Raw genomic sequence first — 22,377 nt, 5'->3', positions numbered from 1 at the left:
GTAAGGCTCTGGTCAGATCATCTGAGCTTCCTTAGACATAAAAGCATATCTAGCACTACCTATTGGCAAAGAAGTAATTTATAGTCATTAAACATCACTATCAGAACAGGGAAAATGCAATTAGGCTACAAAGCAACTGCTGGTTTGAAGAAAAACTGCTTTCATTAACTAGAACAAGTAAACTTTACCTTGTTTTAGAAAACTTAATTGGTCATGCCCAAGCATTTTCTGCTGTAAGATAGGAAATTACTCAGGCTATCTTTTGGTGCTGTTCTAAATACTGATTTCCCAAGTGAAAAGTAAGGAAATAAGACAGAACTTTGGTAAACTTAAGCAAAATGACTTTAAAACAGAATCACAGAATGTTAGGGGTTGGAAGGAATCTCCAGAGATCAAGTCCAACCCACCTGCCAAAGCAGGATCACCTAGGGCAGGTCACACAGGAACACATCCAGATAGGTTCTGAAAATCTCCAGAGGAGACTCCAAAACCTCTCTGCACAGTTTGTTCCATGGCTCCAGCACCCTCACATCATATTATTCTCATGTTGAAGTGGAACTTCCTGTGTTCCAGCTTGTACCTGTTGCTCCTTGTCCTATCACCGGGCACCTTCATCTTGACACCCATTCCTCAGTTATTTATAGGCATTAGTAAGATGCCCTCTCAGCCTTCTCCAGTCTAAACAGGACCAGGTCTCTCAGTCTTTCTTCACAGGAGAGATGTTCCAGTCTGTTAATCATCCTCACAGCTCTCCACTGGACTCCCTCCAGTAGGTTCCCATCTCTCTTAATACAATGCCTATAAATTCACTTCCTAACCCACTTTCACTGGATTTTTTTCGTACTAAACCTTCCTTATGACATCCAAAAGCTAGCTGGCCACATGATATGAGCTCCCCCTCACTGTTTTAAAGCAAATGTAATAGGAAAACAAATGCTTCCATAAAACAACTGTTTCCTGCACACATATGATGGAATTGACCCAAGTAGTTAGTGCCAGTGAAGTGGGAATTACCACACAAAAACCTGCACACCAACATCTGGGGAAGAGAAGGCTCTGGGGAGATCTTATAACTGCATCTCAATATCTGATGGGGAAGGCTGGGTAAGGGACTGGGGAGGGATTGTTTAGAAGGGCTTGTAGTGACGGGATGAAGGGTGGTGGTTTGAAATTGGAGCAGGGTAGATTTAGGCTGGACATCAGGAGGAAGTTGGGGGTTGGTCTCTTCTCCCAGGCAACCAGCACCAGAACAAGAGGACACAGTCTCAAGCTGCACCAGGGGAGGTTTAGGCTCGAGGTGAGGAGAAAGTTCTTCCCAGAAAGAGTAACTGACAATTGGAATGTGCTGCCCAGAGAGGTGGTGGAGTCACCATCCCTGGAGGTGTTCAAAAGGGGCTTGGACATGGCACTTGAAGTCATAATTGAGTTAGTCATGAGGTGTTGGGTGACAGGTTGGACTTGATGATCTTTGAGGTCTTTTCCAACCTTATTGATTCTATGATTCTAAGTTTTGCACAATGAAAGTGGTGAATTACTGGAACAGGTTGCTCAGGGATGTGCTCATTGTGTCCCTGGAGACATTCAAGATCAGACTCAATGTGGCCCTGGGCTGCCTGATCTAATCGGAGGTGTCCTTGCTGACTGCAGGCGTGGGGTTGGACAAGAGGACCTTTGAGGGTGCCTTCCAACCAGTCTGTGAATCTAAAGAACTCTGGCTATCAAAGAGGATGCAAAGGAGTGAAAAAATGACCAGCAGTACCTGTGAGCTTAATTTTGGACAAGCGTGCCAAAATTCCCGGCAGCTCCTCCAGCCGCAGCTTCATTTCCTTCCACTGCCTGTCTTCTCTGGGCTCTGCTCTCACTGCTGGGACAAGCTCTTCTGCTCCTGCAGCTGGCTTCATTTCTCTCAACTCATTCCTCCTTAATGGCTCAGACAAAGGTTGATACACAGGTGAAATGGCTCTAATCTGGTGGATAACCTTTTTCTCTTGATCCAGTTGCTGAAGCTCACGAACAGGAGAGGCAGCTGAATCGGACTTGGGCTTGGCTCGTTGGCTGAGGTCTCTGTTGCACCGTGTTACATACTAAAGAGAAAGAGAAATGTTGAGATGAAGAGGTAAGAAGAGATTGCTGTGCATTTCAGATTCACAGCAGCAATGTTATTGATACATCAGTCTAACTGTCAGGACAACAAAGATGATCAGAGGGCTGGTGACCCTCCCCTGTGGGGACAGGCTGGGAGAGCTGGGGCTGTTCAGCCTGGAGAAAAGAAGGCTCCAGGGAGACCTTACAGCAGCCTTCCAGTATCTGCATGGGGCTACAGGAGAGCTGGGGAGGGACTTTTTATAAGGGCTTGTAGTGACAGGGTGAGAGGGAATGGATTGAGGCTTGAGGAGGGCAGACTTAGACTGGAGATTAGGAAGAAATTCTTTGGAGTGAGGGTGGTGAGACACTGGAAGAGGTTGCCCAGGAAGGCTGCGGATGCCCCCTCCCTGGAGGTGTTTCAGGCCAGGCTGGGTGAGTAACCGGGTATAGTAGGAGGTATCCCTGTCCATGGCAGGGGGGGTTGGAACTGGATGATCTTCTAAGGTCCCTTCCAACCCAAGCCCTTTGATGAATCTATGAACTACTTCCTCCAATGACATGAATAACTTAGCCTGAATTTCAAACACCCATTTCACAGCTTTCTGAGTTGGACAAGGCACTACAAAAGCAGCTTTTCAGCTCACAGCTGCATCAGTGTTAACCTAAGCATGAAGAACTGCTTCTCAACAAAACTGCTTCCTCCTCCATAGCTTCCACAGCACCAGATAATATCCTCTGATATACAATTGATCAATTCATCTTTAAACAAAGAGGTACACACAGGCCCATACCAACTCCAGCCTCCCAATGCAAGCACAAAACATTCTGCATCTTCCCAGACATAGAAAACATGAGGAATAAAAAAAGCCAGAAGAGGACAAAAAAGAGCATTTCCCTTCTCCTATCTATTTTCTTCCCTAAACTACTCCATCTCTTTCAAGCACCTATGACAGGAATACCATGACTGAGCTTTCAGCTAATCATGGTTTAACTTGCACATTAACAATTCTAAGGAGGGAGAGGGATCCAAACCTCTGAAAGGTGTGACTACAGATCAAATCAAGGACAAAACAAAGAAGAAGTTGGGAAGTGCTGGTGATCTCCAGAAGCACAGAAGAGACTCTCTTCTCTTGCTTCATACAGGAATGAAGCTCAAGAAATAGAATCATAGAATCAATAAGGCTGGAAAAGACCTCAGAGATCATCAAGTCCAACCTGTCACCCAACACCTCATGACAACTAAACCATGGCTCCAAGTGCCACATCCAAGCCTTTTTGAACACCTCCAGGGATGGTGACTCCACCACCTCCCGGGGCAGCACATCCCAATGGCCAACAACTCTCTCTGGGAAGAAATTTCTCCTCACCTCAAGGCTAAACTTCCCCTGGCACAGCTTGAGACTGTGTCCTCTTGTTTTGGTGCTGCTTGCCTGGGAGAAGAGACCAACCCCCTCCTGGTTACAACATCCCTTCAGGTAGTTGTAGACAGCAAGAAGGTCTCCCCTGAGCTTCCTCTTCTCCAGGATAAGCAACCCCAGCTCCCTCCTCACAGGGCTGTGCTCCAGACCCTTCCCCCAGCCTCACTGCCCTTCTCTGGACACCTTCAAGAGTCTCAATGCCCTTCTTGAATTGAGCAGCCCAGAACTGGACACAGGACTCAAGGTGTGGCCTAACCAGTGCTGAGCACAGGGCACAACGACTTCCCTGCTCCTGCTGGCCACATTATTTCTGATGCAGTCCAGGATACCATTGGCCTTCTTGGCCACCTGGGCACACTACTGGCTCATGTTCAGCTGCTGTCAACCAGTACCCCCAGGTCCCTGTCTGCCTGGCTGCTCTCCAGCCACTCTGACCCCAGTCTGTAGCACTGCAAGGGGTTGTTGAGACCACCAACAGGTTTACACACTCCTTGTGTCAAGGTGATCATTAGCTGTAAGACTTCATCTCATCCATATTTCACAGACATAGCTAAAGCAAAACTAACAGGATACAACTCAGAGAAGAGGAAAGCACACCTTACACTACCGTCCTCTCACCTTTGATACAGCTCTTCAAAGAGGAGGATACAATTCCAAGGGTCTAAATGATAAGTTCAATACCCAAAACTAGCAGTACCCTCTAGAATGCAACCCATTAAGTTAACAAGCTCAGAAGGTTTGATTCAAATTAACTGATAAACTCATCAGGCAGAACACACTACCTCCAGAAGTGAGTTCATCCACCTCTTGTCTGACTGCCAGCCAAGCCTTGACTCCCTTATTAGCATTTTTATAGATAATGACTTCAGAAATCACTTCATTTCATGTTTCTCAACAGGAGATGAGCATCTGACTCCACAAGCCCAGTCAAGTACAGGGCTTGGTGCAGCACAAGGCACTGTCTCTGCCACAGCAAGTTTCCTGCAAACCTGAAATGTTTTAGATGCCAGTGGAGAAAAGGAGAAGCTTGGAATCGCCTGAGCTCAGCTGATAAGAAGAAATCCTCTTTTTAATCAACTAGCCTCCACTTGGATTCAGCACATGGGCCAAAATGAACGAGGAAGATGGGATAAATACACTGCCTGACTTACCATTCGCTTGAGGAAGTTGAAGTACTGAAATGTAATCAACCTGTCATGGGCTACATGGCAGAGATGCACAAACTGGCATGGTGTCTGCCGGACTCCAGCGCTCTTCAGGTGCCAGAATAATAACCCTAGTTAAAGAAAACAAACAAAGAGAACATTACATAGCAGTTCCTCCTCTGCCACCAACTTTGCTTCTAACTCAGACTGCAGTGTCTCTTGTGAGACACTCCAGCAAGTACTATATAGTATCATAGTATCAGTCAGGGTTGGAAGGGACCACAAGGATCACCTAGTTCCAACCCCCCTGCCAGGGGCAAGGACACCCCACACTAGATCAGCCTGGCCAGAGCCTCATCCAGCCTGGGCTTAAACACCTCCAGGGCTGGGGCCTCAACCACCTCCCTGGACAACCCATTCCAGGGCTTCACCACTCTCATGGGGAAGAACTTCTTCCTCATGTCCAGTCTGAATCTCCCCACCTCCAGCTTCATTCCATTCCCCCTAGTCCTATCACTGCCTGAGATCCTGAGAAGTCCCTCCCCAGCCTTCTTGTAGCCCCCTTCAGATACTGGAAGGCCACAATGAGGTCACCTCAGAGCCTTCTCTCCTCCAAACTGAACAGCCCCAACTCCTTCAGTCTGTCCTCATAGGAGAGGTGCTCCAGCCCTCTGCTCATCCTCCTGGCCCTTCTCTGGACACATTCTGGCACCTCCAGATCCCTCTTGCAATAGGGGCTCCAGTGGGAAACAGGGCTGCTCAGGTTAGGAGAAACAAGTTTTCAGGCTCTGAGCACTGAGAGCAGAGGCTTGCTCCATGGGTTCTGGGGTTTCTCCTCCAAGTCTTTCAGCTCCCCAGAGATGCATTTATAATTTGTTGTTCCCTTATTATCCCTATCTGCTATCAGCAACATTATCTTGCTGGAATGACACAAGCAGTGCTGAAAGGACACAGCTGACACAGGGCAGCACCACAGTCACAGAACTGTTTTGGTTAAAAGAGACATTTAAGATCATGAAGCTCAACCATTAACCCAGCACTGCCAAGGCACCATAAAACCACCTCCCTCAGCACCACATCTACACAGCTTTAAACTCCCTCCACGGATTTCCCTCTGCCACTGCCCTGGGCTGCCTGTTTCATGGCCAATCCTGTTGGGGAAGAAACTGCTCCTTATGTCCAACCTACATTTCCCCTAGAATAACTTGAAGCTGTTTCATCTTGTCCTGTCACTTGCTACCTGGCGGAAGAGACCAACCCCAGCTGGACCCAAACCCTTTCCAGGGAGCCCAAAGGTCTCCCCTCAGCCTCCTTTTCTCCAGGCTGAACAACCCCAGTTCTCTCAGCCGCTCCTCACAAGCCTTGTGCTCCACGCCCTTCACCAGCCTCAATGTCCTTGCAGTGAGGAGTCCAAAACTGAACGCAGTATTGGAGGAGCAGCCTCAGCAGCGCCCAGCACATGGGGACAACCCCTGCCCTGGTCCTGCTGGCCACACCATTGCTGATACAGGCCAGAACGCTGTGGCCAAACACAAGTAAAGGACACCCCTGTGTGACACGACGCCTATATCCCTACACATACAGAGGAACAGTCAGGCTCTGTATTCCACTCTACAGAGCACCGCCAGCGACTACTCGGCTCCAGGGTCAGCTCGGCCCCAGTCGCTGCCCCATTCCCCGGCCCCGCCCGCCCCACCGGCCCCGCACAGCTCCGGGCACGGCTGCCCTTCGCCCCCAGACCCCGCCGGGGCAGCGGTACCTGCCATGGCCCGGGGCGGGCTGCAGCGGCGGGCAGCGCTCATGGCCGCAGCGCTGCTCCCGCCGCCCTCTCCGCTCACCGCCTGGGCGCCGCCATCTTGCCCGCCGTGACCTCTAAACGCCTTCCGGGTCGGCGCTTCCCGGGGCGGGGACAGGGGCTGCGGGGACCTGGGTGAGGCGGCAGTGGCCGGGCCGGGCCGGGCCGGGCCGAGCCGAGCCGGGATCGCTCTCCGGCCGAGGCAGGCGGGCCCGGGAGGCTCCTCACGGCCAGGCCGCGGCGCGGAGGTCGGGGCCCATGCGGTTGTGGGGCGGTGCCTCAGGCCCCGCCGCTTGCCGGCTGAGCCAGCGCTTCCTGCTCCCCGCTGCAGCACCGGCACCGCGGGCGGCTTGGCTGTGCTTGGCGTGGGAGTCCGGAGAGGGATGTGGTTGAGCCTCGGTCCTTGTACCTGAGCAGCTTCCCACCGAGTGACACCTGCAGTAAGGGGAGGAACTGCTCGGTGGATTTCGGGGTTTGGGGTAGGAATTGGGGCCGGGCTGGAGACTTCAGAGGCCTTGCCTACGAAGAAGCAGCTGCCGGGGCTGTGTCTCGGGTTGCGGCTCCCCGTCCCAGCCTCCCTGGGCTCATTTTCAGCTGACAGTTGCAGCTAGGATGTTGTCAGTGACAGCAGGAGGATCCCGTGGAGTTCATACATCGCTAATGAAACAACCGAGAGAGATCTCATAAAAGTATGCAGTCATTCTTGAGTACGTGGGGCCTCATTCCCCGAAGGAGCTGAGCTTCAAAGAACCAAAGGCTTGGCAAAAAAATAAACAAATAATAAAATACTTAGTTCCTGTAGTAAATTTGGATAGGGCAGATTTGCTTTCTGTATCCTTTGGGTGACATCTGGCATTGCAGGAGGTCAGGTTGAAGAGCTACCCTTGACCCAGCAATCCTACCCTCACACAGGTTCTGAGGGTGGTTGAATCCTTTGCTTATCCAACTCGGCTTGCTCACCTGAAGGGAGGAAATGCCTTTTGAATTCACCTCTACAGGGTCTGAAGGTTTAAAAGCTGGTGCCAGATACAGAGGAAGCCTGAACAAGGAGGGAATGGTGAGGACTGCTCAAGCTGTAAAGCATAATTGCACCCTCAGGCACCTTTAAAGTGTTTTCTCTTAAGAGTTTAAGTTCAGGAGATGTAGGCTATAAGTCACTTAAATGCTTTTGAAAATCACCCTCAATATTTTAACATGGAAATCTTCCTCAGAACCATCTTCCTCCCAGGCTTTCATTTCTTTATGGTGCTTAAATTCATACAAAAGTCATCTTAAATCATTACTAGGAAGATAAAATGAAAACACTCACTCTAATTCACCAAGAATATCCTACTTGGAAGCATTTATTTCCACTCTCTTTCTATTTGGGGACCTGGGGAGAAATTAGGACTTCACATTTTTTACAGTAATATCCTGTTTTACTCCAGGTTCTCATCACTGAGCATATATCACTTCACAGGTCCTCTTTGCCACTCTGGTGTTTTGTGTAACTTTGGCCTCAGCTTAAATTTACACCTGCAAAAATAAACACATGGCAAACACCGGCAGGAAGGGCTGGAATGGTTGGTTGGGTTTAGGGCAGTTTGGGTCAGAGAGGGAAAGGCTTTGGTAGCGGAGTGTTCAGTGTCAGGGCTGAGATTTAAGGTTTAATGATTTTCATTGCCTTTCACTTGGGCAATAAATTGCACCCCTGGAGAGAAGGGGGGGTGGGGGGGGAGTAAAACACTACTTTTCTAATTAAGAAGGATGTTATCCATGGGCCTCGAGACGGAGCAATTCCTCCTTGTGACACGATAATCATGATTTAGGGCACGCAGAATGTCAGGTACCCATCTGGGTTTAACCACTAAAGCTACCTCCAGAGAGAGGGAAAAAAAATCTTAGGATTTTTAGTGGACACAGGTATCCAAATGTCAGAGTGGTATTTCAGCCTAAAATGGCTCCACTTTGGGTCTTGTTACTGAAGGTTTGGGCCTGCAAAACACTGATTCTGCAGAGGCTGGCTCCACAGATCCAGAGATTACCTCATGGGGGCAAGAGATTACCAAGGGCCACAAAAAAACTATCAGAGGGATGTAGCACCTCTCCTACAAAGACAGCCTGAGAGAGTTGGGGTTGTTCAGCCTGGAGAAGAGAAGAGCATTTCGGTATCTGAAGGGGACCTGCAAGAAAGCTGGGGAGGGACTGTTTAGAAGGGAAATAGGACAAGGGGCAGTGGTTTTAAACTAGAGAAGGGGAGATTTAGAATGGGCATTAGGAGGAAGTTCCTTACTGTGAGGCTGGTGGAACACTGGAACAAGTTGGCCAGGGAGGTGATGGAGGCTTCGCAGTATCACTAAGGTTGGAAGAGACCTCAAAGATCAGCGAGTCCAACCTGTCACCACAGACCTCATGACTAAACCATGGCACCAAGTGCCACATCCAATCCCCTCTTGAACACCTCCAGGGTTGGTGAATCCACCACCTCCCTGGGCAGCACATTCCAATGACAAATGACTCTCTCAGTGAAGAACTTTCTCCTCACCTCCAGCCTAAACTTCCCCTGGTGCAGCTTGAGACTGTGTCCCCTTGTTCTGGTGCTGATTGCTAGAGAGAAGAGACCAACCCCTTCCTGGCTACAACCACCTTTCAGGTAGTTGTAGAGAGCAATGAGGTCTCCCCTGAGCCTCCTCTTCTCCAGGCTAAACAATCCCAGCTCCCTCAGCCTCTCCTCACAGGGCTGTGCTCAAGGCCTCTCCCCAGCCTTGTTGCCCTTCTCTGGACACCTTCAAGTGTCTTGATGTCCTTCCTAAACTGAGGGGCCTTTCATCCCTGGAGACATTCAAAGTCAGGCTTCATGGGGCTCTGAGCGACCTCATCTAGTTGGGGATGTCCGTACTTCATGCAGGGGGGTTGGACTAGATGACCCTTAGAGGTCCCTTCCCACCCAATGGATTCTAAGATTCTATCCTATGAAAAGGTGGTACAGGGAGCTCTTAGCACCTTCCCCACTCATCTCCCACAATCTAGCTCCTGAAAGCTCATACTAGTGTCACAGGACCTGGTGGAGTGCGGCAGGAGAAGACTCATCTCTTATCCCGGGCTCTGAGGTCAAGCCCCACTGTGAGGCAGAGAGATTCCTGAAGCATCTCTCCCCTCTGTTGCTAATTGCTACCATGGGCAATTACTCAGAAAGTAAACACTGCACCTCCAGGTCCACTTTGAGGGTGATGCAAGGGGGGTTTAACCATGCAACTCCCATTAGTGTTAATTATGGAGCACATATTAACAGCCTCATACAATCCCCTTCCCCTATTAGCGCTGCCATAAATCTGATTGGTGGGGCTTAATTGGATCCCAGCCTCAGAATGCAAGGGTTTGATACGTGAAAGGGCAGATCTGTGGAGACAGCAAACTGTTCTTATACTTTTAATCTCCACATCTCCCCTTCCCTTACTCATAACAGCAACAAGGGCTTCGTGTGAGATTGATTTGTTGTCAGGAAATGATTTAAAGACCGACTGTGAAAATATTCTATTTGCCTTGTAGAATGTGGCATTGATGTTAGGGCTCCACAGAGGTTTGATGTACTTTCAGATAGGCAACTCAGAAAGCCAAGTGCAAAATAAACAAGATGGCATCCTGCTGTTCTTGTGGTAACCTTTACGGATCAGTTCAGAAGTGTGGCTGTTGTCTAGGTCGGTAATACACCATGGGGGAAGCTGCAGCTTGGTGCAGTTCTGCCCCAGGCAGCTGAAGCCCTACTGTATTTTCTTTCTGGGGGACACAGTATCATAGAATCATAGAATCAATCAGGATGGAAAAATGCTCAGAGATCATCAAGTCCAACCTATAGTGTGGCCAGCAGGAGCAGGGAAGTCATTCTGCCCTGTACTCAGCACTGGTTAGGCCACACCTTGCGTCCTGTGTCCGGTTCTGGACTCCTCAGAGCCTATGGCAGTGGGGTTGGGACTGGATGATCTGATCTCTTTCCTAAAGCAGAGTTCAGATATACCACAGGAAATCAGCAGGAGCTAGAAAGTTCTGCTTCCTCACAGCTGTCAAAGTGGCCTTGCTCTGACCTTGTGCCGTGCCATTTTTTGGCAAGCCCTGTGTTGCTTGCTCACCACCTGCACTGGACTATGAGCTACAATAGCTTACTTCAAGTTAAAAGCTGCCAGCCTTTCCTTAGAATACATAGAATACATAGAATAAACCAGGCTGGAAGAGACCTTCAAGATCATCGCATCCAACCCATCAACCAATCCAACACCACCTAAACAACTAACCCACGGCACCAAGCACCCCATCAAGTCTTCTCCTGAAAACCTCCAATGATGGTGACTCCACCACCTCCCCTGGCAGCCCATTCCAATGGTAGAGCTTTGCTGAGTGCCTGGTGCAAATTCAGCTGCAGGCACATTTGGAGTTGGTGTCAAATCTGATGTAGTCATGGAGGCAGTGGGAAATAAACACCAAGATGAACCATAGCAAGGGCAGCATGAGGAGAATCACCCCTCAAAACTGGCAAGACCTGCCTTAAGGCAGTAGAAACCAACCATGCAGATTCACAAAGGAGCTACAATAACCCACTGCAGTCCCCCACCACATCAGCCACCTCTTTTTAACTCAGCCTGATATTGCTGTTCCTGACAAGGAGCAATACCTCTTATCCCTTAAAGTTCCCAGCCAGAGTCAACAATAACTATTTCCAGCAGCCCTTTGCCCTGAAAATGACATTCTGAAGAAAAGGACCTGTGTCCTGTGCTCTTTCAGCTGAGAACTGCTGCCCTAATATCTCCAGAGCCTCCTATTTTTTTTTCCATGCCTCCTTTCAGAGGTCTTTCTTTTCCTGGAAAATCTATGTCAAATTCCCAAGCTGCCTAGGACTCAAAAGATCTAATAAAAATAAGATTTATTAAGAGCAGAGGGAGGAAATCAGATTAAAACTGAAGAAACAGCTTGCATAACTGATCTCCTCTACTCAGCAACTGCTCAGGAAGTGCTTGGTGCACACACATTAACTGTTTTGTGGAAGTGCTTCTCAGCCCAAGGGCCAGGAAGGGCCAGCAGCAGCCTGCAGAGTCTTCTCCACAGGCACGGCCATTAGTTGCACAAAGGCCAGCAGTGCTCATGCTCACAGCTCCTCAGCACTAGATGCAACGTTGTGTTTTGCTAACCCACTGGTAACTCCTTTTTGCCACAGCTCAAGAGGGGCACACCACCCCCAGCAGCAAGACTGCTCAGAGGGGCTCCAGGCATCAGAAGCCTCCAAGCTCCACGGGCCAGTATTCCCCACCAGAGCCAGCAGCTCACTGCTTCTGCCACCCACTAGCTCTCAGTGGCAGCAATATGTGCATGCTATGGGACCTGTAGGATCACAGAAGCCCAGCAGGGAAGGCACCTCTGGAGATCCAACTCCCCGCCCCCCACTAGAGCAGGGTCACCCACAACAGCTTGCCCAGGATCACAGTGTCCAAGTGGCTTTGGAATCTCTCCAGAGAACGAGACTCCACAACCTCTCTGGGCAGCCTGCTCCAAGGCTCCAGCACCCTCTCACCAAAAAATTGTTTCCTGATATTCAGATGGAACTTCCAGTTTGTGCCCATTATCCCTTGTCCTGTCACTGGGCACCACTGCAACAAAGATGGCTTTTTCTGCCCCTCCTCCCTCTGCTCCATCACTCTCTTCTGCTCACCTTAAGGCCATGATTTGCTGTCCCTATCAGCTCAACACCCTGTCCACCTCTCTGCTTTGGTTAGATTTAACCTCCCCCCTGCAGCACCTCTGCTGGCAGGACTCCTCTATTGACTCAGCTTTCTCCCTTGGAGGCATTTCTGCTGAGGGAGGCAGCGCTCAGCCCCAGCAGTTCTTGCTCTGAGCGATGTGACAGGGAAGGCAGCACCCATCTGCTCAGCCCCTGCCTCCCAGCCCTCCGTGGGGGCTGAGTGTGATGAAACCCCCTGTGCCAAGCTCCAGGAAACAGCTTCAGCTTCCTCCTCTTTTTAAATGATGCTCAAACAGTCCAACTTCAGTCCTTCTGGGCTCCAGCTCCTGGAAGCAAGTCTCACTCTTTACTGTCCTCACTGTGGTGCCTTTGCCTCTGTTTCTTGGCTGTGGATTTTGGACTGAGTAGCTCCACCAGTCCCCATTAATCTTCAGCAGGCATCTCCCTGCTGCTCTCTTGCTGAGTCCAAGCATGGCACTGCTCCTTCATTTCTGCTTGCACTGACATAGTTGTGGCTGGTTTCTTCTGGTCCCTTTCACAGAAGACCTCTTACACATCATCTTTTTTCCTGAGTATTTTTCATCCTCTTCCTCCAAAATGGAATGAAGAGGGAGCAAACAGGTTGTGTCCCCTACATCTCAGTGCAGAACTTGCCCCCTGCTGCTTCTTGGATGCAGTCTTAATCCAGGCTTGTTGCCACCCCACTCAGTGTGCTTTGCTGGGGGCTTGGAGGGTTGGGCACTTAGATGGCCACCACAAGAGGAACATGGTGTTGAGAAATGATCTGCAACATGACAGTGACTGGGACCTCTGTCCCTGTGCCCACTGATGTCTGCTCTTTCTCTTTACCCAGTGGTGGAAGACTGTGCTAGCCCTAAGGCCCCCTAAGGCACTCTAAGCCATCTCACCAGTGTAAGTTCTGCAGGCATCTGCCCCAGGTTTGCACTGTCTGAATTCTTGCCCAACCCAGGGTGTGACAAAGCAGCACCACCAGGCCCAGGTATTAACAAATTCTGCTTTATAATTAGATGTCATTTGTGGGTTCTGGACTTTCAGACAATCCAGCTGAACTTCAGAGAACTGGTCATGTTTCTGCACAGCCATATGCTTCATCTTGAAGCCTGAGCCCCAAACCAGCTCTTACTGAAATCAGGCAATGAATAGAACAGAACAGAACAGAATAGAATAGAATGGAATAGAGTAGAGTAGAGTAGACTAGACTAGACTAGACTAGAATAGAATAGGTTGGAAAAGAGCTTGGAGATCATCACATCCAACCTATCACCCAACACCATCTAATCAACTAAGCCATGGCACCAAGTGCCTCATCCAGGCTCTTCTTAAACACTTCCCTTGATGCTGACTCCACCACCTCCCTGGGCAGCACATTCCAATGGCCAATCTCTCTTTCTGGAAGAATTGCTTCCTTACATCCAACCTGAACCTCCCCTGGCACAGCTTGAGACTGTGTCCTCTTGTTCTGGTGCTGCTTGCCTGGGAGAAGAGACCAACCCCCAGCTGGCTACAACCTCCCTTCAGGGAGTTGTAGACAGCAATAAGGTCTCCCCTGAGCCACCTCTTCTCCAGGCTAAGCAACCCCAGCTCTCTCAGCTTCTCCTCACAGGGCTGTGCTCCAGACCCCTCCCCAGCCTTGCTGCCCTTCTCTGGACACCCTCCAGCAACTCAACATCTTTCCTAAACTGAGAGGCCCAGAACTGCACACAGTACTCAAGGTGTGCTCCCATTGACTTCAGTGGAAGCTGAAGCAGATCCACTGCTAACCCTCTCTCATGTCTAATTGAATGCCTGCTTCATTCAGGTGACAATAGTGAGCTCCTCAACACTCTCAGTGACAGCTGTGACTGTCAGCCTTGCACTGGCTTGCACTTGGATCTCCCAGGTGACCAGTGGCAGAACAAGAGGACACAGTCTCAAGCTGTCCCAGGGGAAGTTCAGGCTTGAGGTGAAGACAAAGTTCTTCCCAGAAAGAGTAATTGGCCATTGGGATGTGCTGCCCAGGGTGGTGGTGGAGTCCCTGTCCCTGGAGGTGTTCAAAAAGGGATTGGATGTAGCACTTGGGACCATAGTTTAGTTAGTCAGGAGGTGTTAGGTATTAGATAATAGGTTGGACTTGATGATCTAATAGGTTGGACTTGATGATCTCTGAGGTCTTTTCCAACCTGGCTGATTCTATGATTCTGGGTTTGTGTAAGATGTGTCTTCTCCTGTGGCTGCCATTGCTCCAGCGCCTCTAACATCAGCACTGTTTGCTCAGCACCTCCTGGTATTTGTCTCACAGACTTCACAGCTTCCCAGCAAATTCCCCACTCTGTGTTACTTCCTCCTGCCCTGTACTGTTTCAAGCTTTCATGTGAGGAACATCACACAAAGCCCCTTCGCACGAGGTTGTTTGGACAGTTGTGCTGCAAGAGAGTTTCTTGGGTTCAGCAAAGAAAAGTCCCTCCTTCTGTCGTAGCAGCACCAGACACCTAAGTGGCAATGACTGGCTGTGAGAGTAACAATGCTCCTGAGCTCTGTAATTGCATGCTGGGATTCACAGAATTATAGAAGTGTTTGGGTTGGAAAAGACCTCTAAGATCATCAAGTCCAAGCATCAACCCAATTCCACCCTGGCCATTAAACCATGTCCCAAAGTGCCATGTCTATACTTCCAAGGATGGTGACTCCACCACCTCCCTGGGTAGCCTGTTCCAATGCCTGACCACTCTTGCAGCAAAGGAATTCTTCCTAATCTCCAATTTAAACCTCCCCTGGCACAATTTGAGCCTGTTTCCTCTCATCCTATTGCTTGCTGCTTGGAAGAAGATTATGTAATTGATTGTATAATCGATCAAAGATTATATAATTGATCAAGGGGTTTAATAAATTATTCTTTTTCTACTTCTAAGAACACCCAAAGTCAGATTAGGCAGAGCTTTCATGCCCCATTTTCATGCTGAAAGGACAGTGTTTGACTTTGTGATCCAGTGGGTATGGGAGCAGCCATGCTCCTGCAGAAAGCCCAGCTGCCTGATGGCTGTGCTGGCTGACTCCAGGACTTCTCTCTGCCCCTCTGCTTACCTCATCCTCACCTCAGAGAAAATACAAGTGCAGGGACAGCAGATCCTGGTACTCTGTCCACTTCTGGGCCTCTCAGTTTAGGAAAGATGTTGAGTTGCTGAAAGGTGTCCAGAGAAGATCAACAGTGCTGGGGAGGGGTTTGGAGCACAGCCCTGTGAGGAGAGGCTGAGGGAGAAGAGGAGACTCAGGGGAGACCTTATTGCTGTCCACAACTCCCTGAAGGGAGGTTGTAGCCAGGTGGGGACTGGTCTCTTCTCCCAGGCAAGCAGCACCAGAACAAGAGGACACAGTCTCAAGCTGTGCCAGGGGAGGTTCAGGCTGGATGTTAGGAAGAAATTCTTCCCAGAAAGAGAGATTGGCCATTGGGATGTGCTGCCCAGGGAGGTGGTGGAGTTGCCATGCCTGGAGGTGTTTAGGAAGAGACTGGATGGGGTGCTTGGTGCCATGATTTAGTTGATTAGATGGTGTTGGGTGATAGGTTGGACTTGATGATCTCAAAGGTCTTTTCCAACCTGGTTAATTCTATCCTATCCTATCCTATCCTATCCTATCCTATCCTATCCTATCCTATCCTATCCTATCCTATCAAATAATGTAGCCCCTGAAAACTTCTCAACAAGACTGAGCAACTCTGATGGTGACACTGATGAGCCAGGGCATGCTGTGGGCAAGGGTTGCTCAGGCTTTATCCCCACCACTTGGTCCATGCCTTGACTTCCAGTGCCTGGCAGGTGGCCAAGCTAGCTCTGCCACCTGGAGCTGCCATCCTACAGAGTCCTAGAATTGTTTCTGTTGGATGAGACCTCTAAGATCATCGAGCCCAACAGCCAACCCAAGACCACCATGGCCAATGACCAACCACAGCCATTAAAACCTGTCCACGCCACTTGAGTGAAAGTTGATCTTGTTATTTCTTGGACTGATCCCTCAGGGAAGCCTCTAGTGCTGCAAGAAGTGGTCCTGGTGACTCAGACGCTGGCACTTTTCCTTCTGAGCCCATGCCCAAGCATGATGCAGGGGGCATGGCATGGTGGGAGGCCTTGCCTTTCAGGTGTGGAACATAACTGAGCTCATAACCACTCGTCATCTCATTCCCCTTTATGCTTCCCATCCTTGCTGCTTAGTTGCTGCCTGGTGCAGTTCTAGATCCCCTGGGAAGCAGCACTTCCTCACAGCATTTCTTTACACCTACCTCACTGGTGAGCACAGCCCACCCTGTCTGGGAGATGGGAGGGCTGTCTGGATTCCCTCCTTCTCCTGGGTGTTCAGCTAGACAAGTCCCTTGTGGGAGATGAGTGAGAAACTCCAGTGTTCCCCCTCACTGTGAAGGGAGGAATGGTTTATAGTTTTCTAACATGTGCATGAAAAAAAAATTAGCTTGAGGAAACACACCAGAGCTGGCAACAGGTGGTGCAGGAGAGAGCCCTCAGCTCTAAGAGCTCTTAGCAGTAATCTGTGAACTTCCCCAGTGTCCTGCAGCCTGGGATGCTGGATGCCTCAAATAAAGGAATGCCTTGCTTGTGTTTCCAGCTGATCTTTGCATCACAAGATACATCCAAGACACTTTTTTAGAGGAACACCATATGTGGCCTGTTGACTTCAAGCTCCACAAGCTCTTTGAGACCTGCAGGCTGCAGATCCCAGGCCCTAAGCAGGCTGATACCAAGAGAAAATTCACAGATTCACAGAATCACCAAGGTTGGGAGAGACCTCAAAGATCATCCAGTCCAACCTGTCACCACAGACCTCATGACTAAACCATGGCACCAAGTGCCACGTCCAGTCCCCTCTTGAACACCTCCAGGGATGGGGACTCCACCACCTCCCTGGGGAATAGAATAGAACAGAACAGAACAGAACAGAATAGGAATAGGAATAGGAATAGGAATAGGAATAGGAATAGGAATAGGAATAGGAATAGGAATAGGAATAGGAATAGGAATAGGAATAGAATAGAATAGAATAGGATAGGATGGAATGGAATGGAATGGAATGGAATGGAATAGAATAGAATAGAATAGAATAGAATAGAATAGAATAGAATAGAATAGAATAGAATAGAATAGAATAGAATAGAATAGAATGGAATAGGCCAGGTTGGAAAAGACCTTTGAGATCATCAAGTGTCTTGGTCAGGACAATTCATCTGCCTGCAGGCTGTTCCCACCAGGTCCTCAGGATGGGGAGAGCCCATGGTTGGAATGACACTGTAGGGGTGCAGGTTGAGCAGGCCTGCTCCAGGGAGCAGAGTGCTGTTGGCCACCTTCACCAATGGCTTTGAGCCTCTGTGGAAGAATCTTATGGAGATGTTGGCAGACTGTGCAGAAACAGGGAAGGAAAGAGCTCATGTGCCAGACAAGTTGTGTTCTTTGAAGGCTGCCTCTTCTGGATCCTGGCTGCTGCAGCAGATCCTTGTCCCTCCAAAATGAGTGTTGTGGTGCTGTTGAATTCAGCTGGAGCAACGTTTAGCCCTGAAAGACCAACCAGGTCCTCCACTGAAAAGAGACTGAGGATGCTTTGATTACAGAAAAGCAGAATACACAGTCTCCTTATTTATGGACATTTAGGGCAGTCAGAGTTACTACAAATCCTGCAAGCCAACCACCATCTCTTGAAGCTGCTCACATCCCAGACCAACTAACCATGCTCTTATTAGCCTCAGCAGTTGACAACCATAGCAAAGAGCTCGCAGGAAGGATAACATTTATGAACACATCAAAATGATTCATAACAGGCTATTAAAAATAGCAAGGGAGGAAAGAGGCAGCCTCCAGACAAACCATTTTGAGATCCTCAGTAATTCAGAGCACTGATTTTGAAAGTGAAGTTTTTAGCTATCACAGAGCTGTCCCTGCTGCTCTGCACATAGCAAGGTAGGCTGTTCTGAGAGCTCTCTTCTACCCAGGGCTCCTTCATTCCACTCTGGCCTGGACCTATCACAACCTGGCCATGGATGACCCCTCCCTGGAGGTGTTCAAGGCCAGGCTGGATGAGCAACCTAGAATCACAGAATCACTAAGGTTGGAAGAGACCTCAAAGATCATCCAGTCCAACCTGTCACCACAGACCTCATGACTAAACCATGGCACCAAGTGCCACATCCAATCCCCTCTTGAACACCTCCAGGGTTGGGGACTCCACCACCTCCCTGGGCAGTTCTTCTCTCTGGGAAGAACTTTCTCCTCACTTCCAGTCTAAACTTCCCCTGGCACAGCTTGAGACTGTGTCCTCTTGTTCTGGTGCTGCTTGCCTGGCAGAAAGAGACCAACATGGCGCAGTGGAAGGTGTCCTTGCCAATGTCAGGGGGGTTGGAACTAGGTGATCTTCAAGGTCCTCTGTGAGTGTTGAGGAGAGCTCTGTGTACCTCACAGCCACCTTCCACCTCCTGCGCACCGCCGAAGCGACAAGCCAGAGCACACATCAGATTCAATGTTTTCCTTGGGCTGGCCCCACTCAGTTCTGCCATGTTCTAAGGGTTAATCCTGGCAAACAAGGGGAGCTGGTCAAGTAAACGCTGCGCCCCCCGCCTCTACCCACAACCCAGGGCAGTTTGCAGTCTGTCAGGCACTTGTTAACACAGTGAGCCATTCATTTTTTTTCTCTTCTCTTGATGAATTTGTGGCATGCTGGCCAGGAGCCAGAGGCTGAGCTGGGAAACAATATTTATTTATATCTCCACACACAATAATTCATGTCTGCCCAAATCATGGACTTGCCCTAATCCACAGCCTTTCAAAACATTTGCAGTTCTCTCAGCTGATTAACACTGGCTTGGCTGGGCCTGCCCCAGTGGAAAGAAACACAGGAGAGTGAGTGCAGCTGAATGCTTTGATTCACTGATAGAGGCTGACATTTCTGCCCTGGCTCCTCTAGCAGTCCGTTCTCAAGTGCAGAGAGCTCTGCTTTGTGCTGTGACAAGCAATAGGGGATGTCCAGTCCTCCTCCCCTCTTGCCAAGCACCCACCTGAACGAGGGGATGATAGTTTTGTGTGCCACTGAAACAAAGTAAGAGCCCAAGAAGTGGCTTTTTGAGAGCTAGTTTCTCAGAGGGAATCACTCTCCACTAGCTGGAAGGAAGGAGTTGATGGAGCCTACATCATCAGCTTGATGGATCACAAAGTTTCCCATTAGGTTTCCAGCCACTCTGCTGAGCTACTTGAAACATAAAACCCAAAGTTGAGGAGAGCTGCACAGAAGTTATCCTAGAATCACAGAAGTGATGGAGGGACCTCTGGAGATCATCCAGTCCAACCCCCCTGCCAGAGCAGGATCACCTAAGGCATGTCACACAGGAACACATCCAGATGGGGCTTGAATGTCTCCAGAGAAGGAGATTCCACAACCTCTCTGGGCAGCCTGCTGCAGGACTCCAGCAGACTCACAGGGAAGAAGTTTCTTTTTCATGTTGAGGTGGTACTTCCTGGGTTCCAGTTTGTGTCCATTGCCACTTGTTCTGTCATGGGGCACCACTGAAAAGAGCCTGGGCCCTTGTTGTTGACACTCACCCTTCAAAGATTTGTAAGCATTAATAAGATCCCCTCTCAGTCTTCACTTCTTGAGGCTAAACAGCCCCAGGTCATAGAATCATAGAATCAACCAGGTTGGAAAAGACCTCAGAGATCATCAAGGCCAGCCTATCACCCAACACCTCCTGACTAACTAAACTATGGCTCCAAGTGCCACGTCCAAGCCCCTTTTGAACACCTTCAGGGATGGTGACTCCACCACCTCCCTGGGCAGCACATCCCAATGGCCAATTACTCTTTCTGTGACGAGCTTTCTCCTCACCTCCAGCCTAAACTTCCCCTGGCACAGCTTCAGACTGTGTCCTCTTGTTCTGGTGCTGGTTGCCTGGGTGAAGAGACCTACCCCCACCTGCCTCTCAGCCTTTCTGGAGCAGCTACAGTAGGCAGCTACTGAAGACAGCACTAAAGTCCCCCTCATGCCTGCTGAGGGTAAGAGGGAAAAAAGAAGAAAGAAAAAAAAAGGAGAAAAAAAGATTCAGGTTTGTTGGGGAGGTTCACAAAGTATTTGGAGAAAAATGGAGCTTGCTTGCAAACAGGTTTAGTGTGCATGAAAGCTAGGGTGAGACAAGCCTGCTGAAAGCAGAACTGGATTTGGGTATGACCATGACAGGATGTTGGACCTCAATGGTGTGGAGAGATTGCATAGCTAGCAGGGCAAGGGAGGCGATTCATCCCCTCTGCTCCACTCTGCTGAGATCCCACCTGGAGCCCTGTGTCCAGTTCTGGAGCCTCTCTTAGAGGAAGGGTCTGGAGGTGCTGGAAGGTGTCCAGAGAAGGGCCACGAGGATGAGCAGAGGGCTGGAGCTGCTCTGCTAGGAGGACAGACTGAGGGAGTTGAGGTTGTTCAGTCTGGAGAGGAGAAGGCTCCCAGGAGACCTTCTTGTGGCCTTCCAGGATCTGAATGGGGCTACAGGAAAGCTGGGCAGGGACTTCTTAGGATGTTAGGGAGTGATTGGACTGGGGGGAATGGAGCAAAACTAGAAATGGGTAGACTGAGATTGGATCTTAGGAAGAAGTTGTTCCCCATGAGGGTGGTGAGAGACTGGCACAGGTTGCCCAGGGAGGTGGTGGAAGCCTCCTGCCTGGAGGTGTTTGGAGCCAGGCTGGATGTGGCTGTGAGCAACCTGCTGTAGTGTGAGGTGTCCCTGGCCATGGCAGAGGGGTTGGAACTGGCTGAGCCTTGAGCTCCCTTCCAACCCTGACAATTCCATGATCCTATGATTGGTGATTGTATGGGGAAAAGAACCTCTGAAATAGCACAGGGCTCTCAGAAGATTGGGTGGATGACACCAACCCTGTCACACAGCGAGGGAAATGAAGCTCAGATTCACCCCAAACACCATGAAAACCTCTCTGTTCTCTGTCCACTAGAGCAGTCCCCCATGTCTATAACTACCCTGTAGCTAGAGGGTTGTCCTATCTGGACCTCTGGGTAAGAGAGAGGGAGGGGATGGCCACACTTCACATGTAACAGCTGGAGTAACAACGAAGGTTTTTATGAAGGGAAAAATCTATTTTCTACTTGTCCCTAGCAAACAGAGAGCCTGAGTGGAATCAGGCTGGCCAGTATCACTCCTTAACCAGCCCCACACTGTTTGTTTTCAAAACAAGCCAACATGACTTATTTATATGTGGTGGTGGCCCAGGTCTTTTTGGTCACTCTTTCACTTTCAGGAGACCTCTGTAATTTTCCATGCAGTCCAAGCAGTTTGTCTTTGCTGTTCTCAAACCAATGCCTTTCTTTCTGAATAAAAAGAAAAGGGGGGGGAAGGAAATGAGTGAAGTTTGAGCTCCATTTTGTTACATGGGGAAACTTGTAGGAGCTGCATCGTTAACAGCAGCTTTATCTGACCTGAATTTGCCTACTGCATACTTTGGATCCCTTAGGGAACCTTCATTATGACAGCATTAAGGAAGCTTTCTGGGTTTTTAAGATCCTTGTAAATATTCTTGTCAGAACTAGACACTATAAATTCATCTTTTTGTCATAAACTTTCCCTTCCTACATAAAAGAAAACCCAACCCCAGACCGAAACCCCTCTCAACTCATTTCACTCCGTTTCATTCCTGTGGTTTAAAATGCTATGTAAGAGTCGTGAAATGCTCTGCAGACCCAAGTTTCATAGAGTCACAGAATCACCAAGGTTGGAAGAGACCTCAAAGATCATCCAGTCCAACCTGTCACCACAGACCTCATGACTAAACCATGGCACCAAGTGCCATGTCCAATCCCCTCTTGGACACCTCCAGGGATGGTGACTCCACCACCTCCCTGGGCAGCACATCCCAATGGTGAATGATTCTCTTGATGAAGAACTTTCTCCTCACCTCGAGTCTAAACCTCCCCTGGCACACCTTGAGACTGTGTCCTCTTGTTCTGGTGCTGCTTGCCTGGGAGAAGAGACCAACCCCCACCTGGCTACAACCTCCCTTCAAGTAGTTGCAGAGAGCAATAAGGTCTCCTCTGAGCCTCCTCTTCTCCAGGCTAAACAATCCCAGCTCCCTCAGCCTCTCCTCATAGGGCTGTGCTCAAGGCCTCTCCCCAGCCTCATTGTCCTTCTCTGGACACGTTCAAGTGTCTCAACAGAATGGTTTGGGTTGGAAGAGGCTTTAAAGATCA

General features: G+C 49.5%; 1 protein-coding gene across 1 annotated transcript in view; it reads right to left on the bottom strand.

Annotated features, from left to right (window-relative positions):
* LOC104302044 (protoheme IX farnesyltransferase, mitochondrial) overlaps positions 1 to 6,505 on the bottom strand; it is a 156,448-nt gene extending 149,943 nt beyond the window's left edge. The window contains exons 1-3 of the mRNA XM_054170523.1: positions 6,408 to 6,505; positions 4,655 to 4,779; positions 1,760 to 2,084 (exon numbers count right to left, since the gene is read on the bottom strand). Coding sequence (XP_054026498.1) covers positions 1,760 to 2,084; positions 4,655 to 4,779; positions 6,408 to 6,450 — 493 coding nt within the window. The 5' untranslated portion in view covers positions 6,451 to 6,505. The remainder of the gene's footprint in view (positions 1 to 1,759; positions 2,085 to 4,654; positions 4,780 to 6,407) is intronic.
* Between the last annotated feature and the right edge of the window lie 15,872 nt (positions 6,506 to 22,377).

This window comes from Dryobates pubescens, chromosome 20 (assembly GCF_014839835.1).
Source record: "Dryobates pubescens isolate bDryPub1 chromosome 20, bDryPub1.pri, whole genome shotgun sequence".
In the NCBI taxonomy this organism is placed as follows: Eukaryota; Metazoa; Chordata; class Aves; order Piciformes; family Picidae; genus Dryobates; species Dryobates pubescens.
The sequence above is the reverse complement of the archived record's forward strand: the minus strand, read 5'-3'. Positions and strand labels throughout refer to the sequence as shown.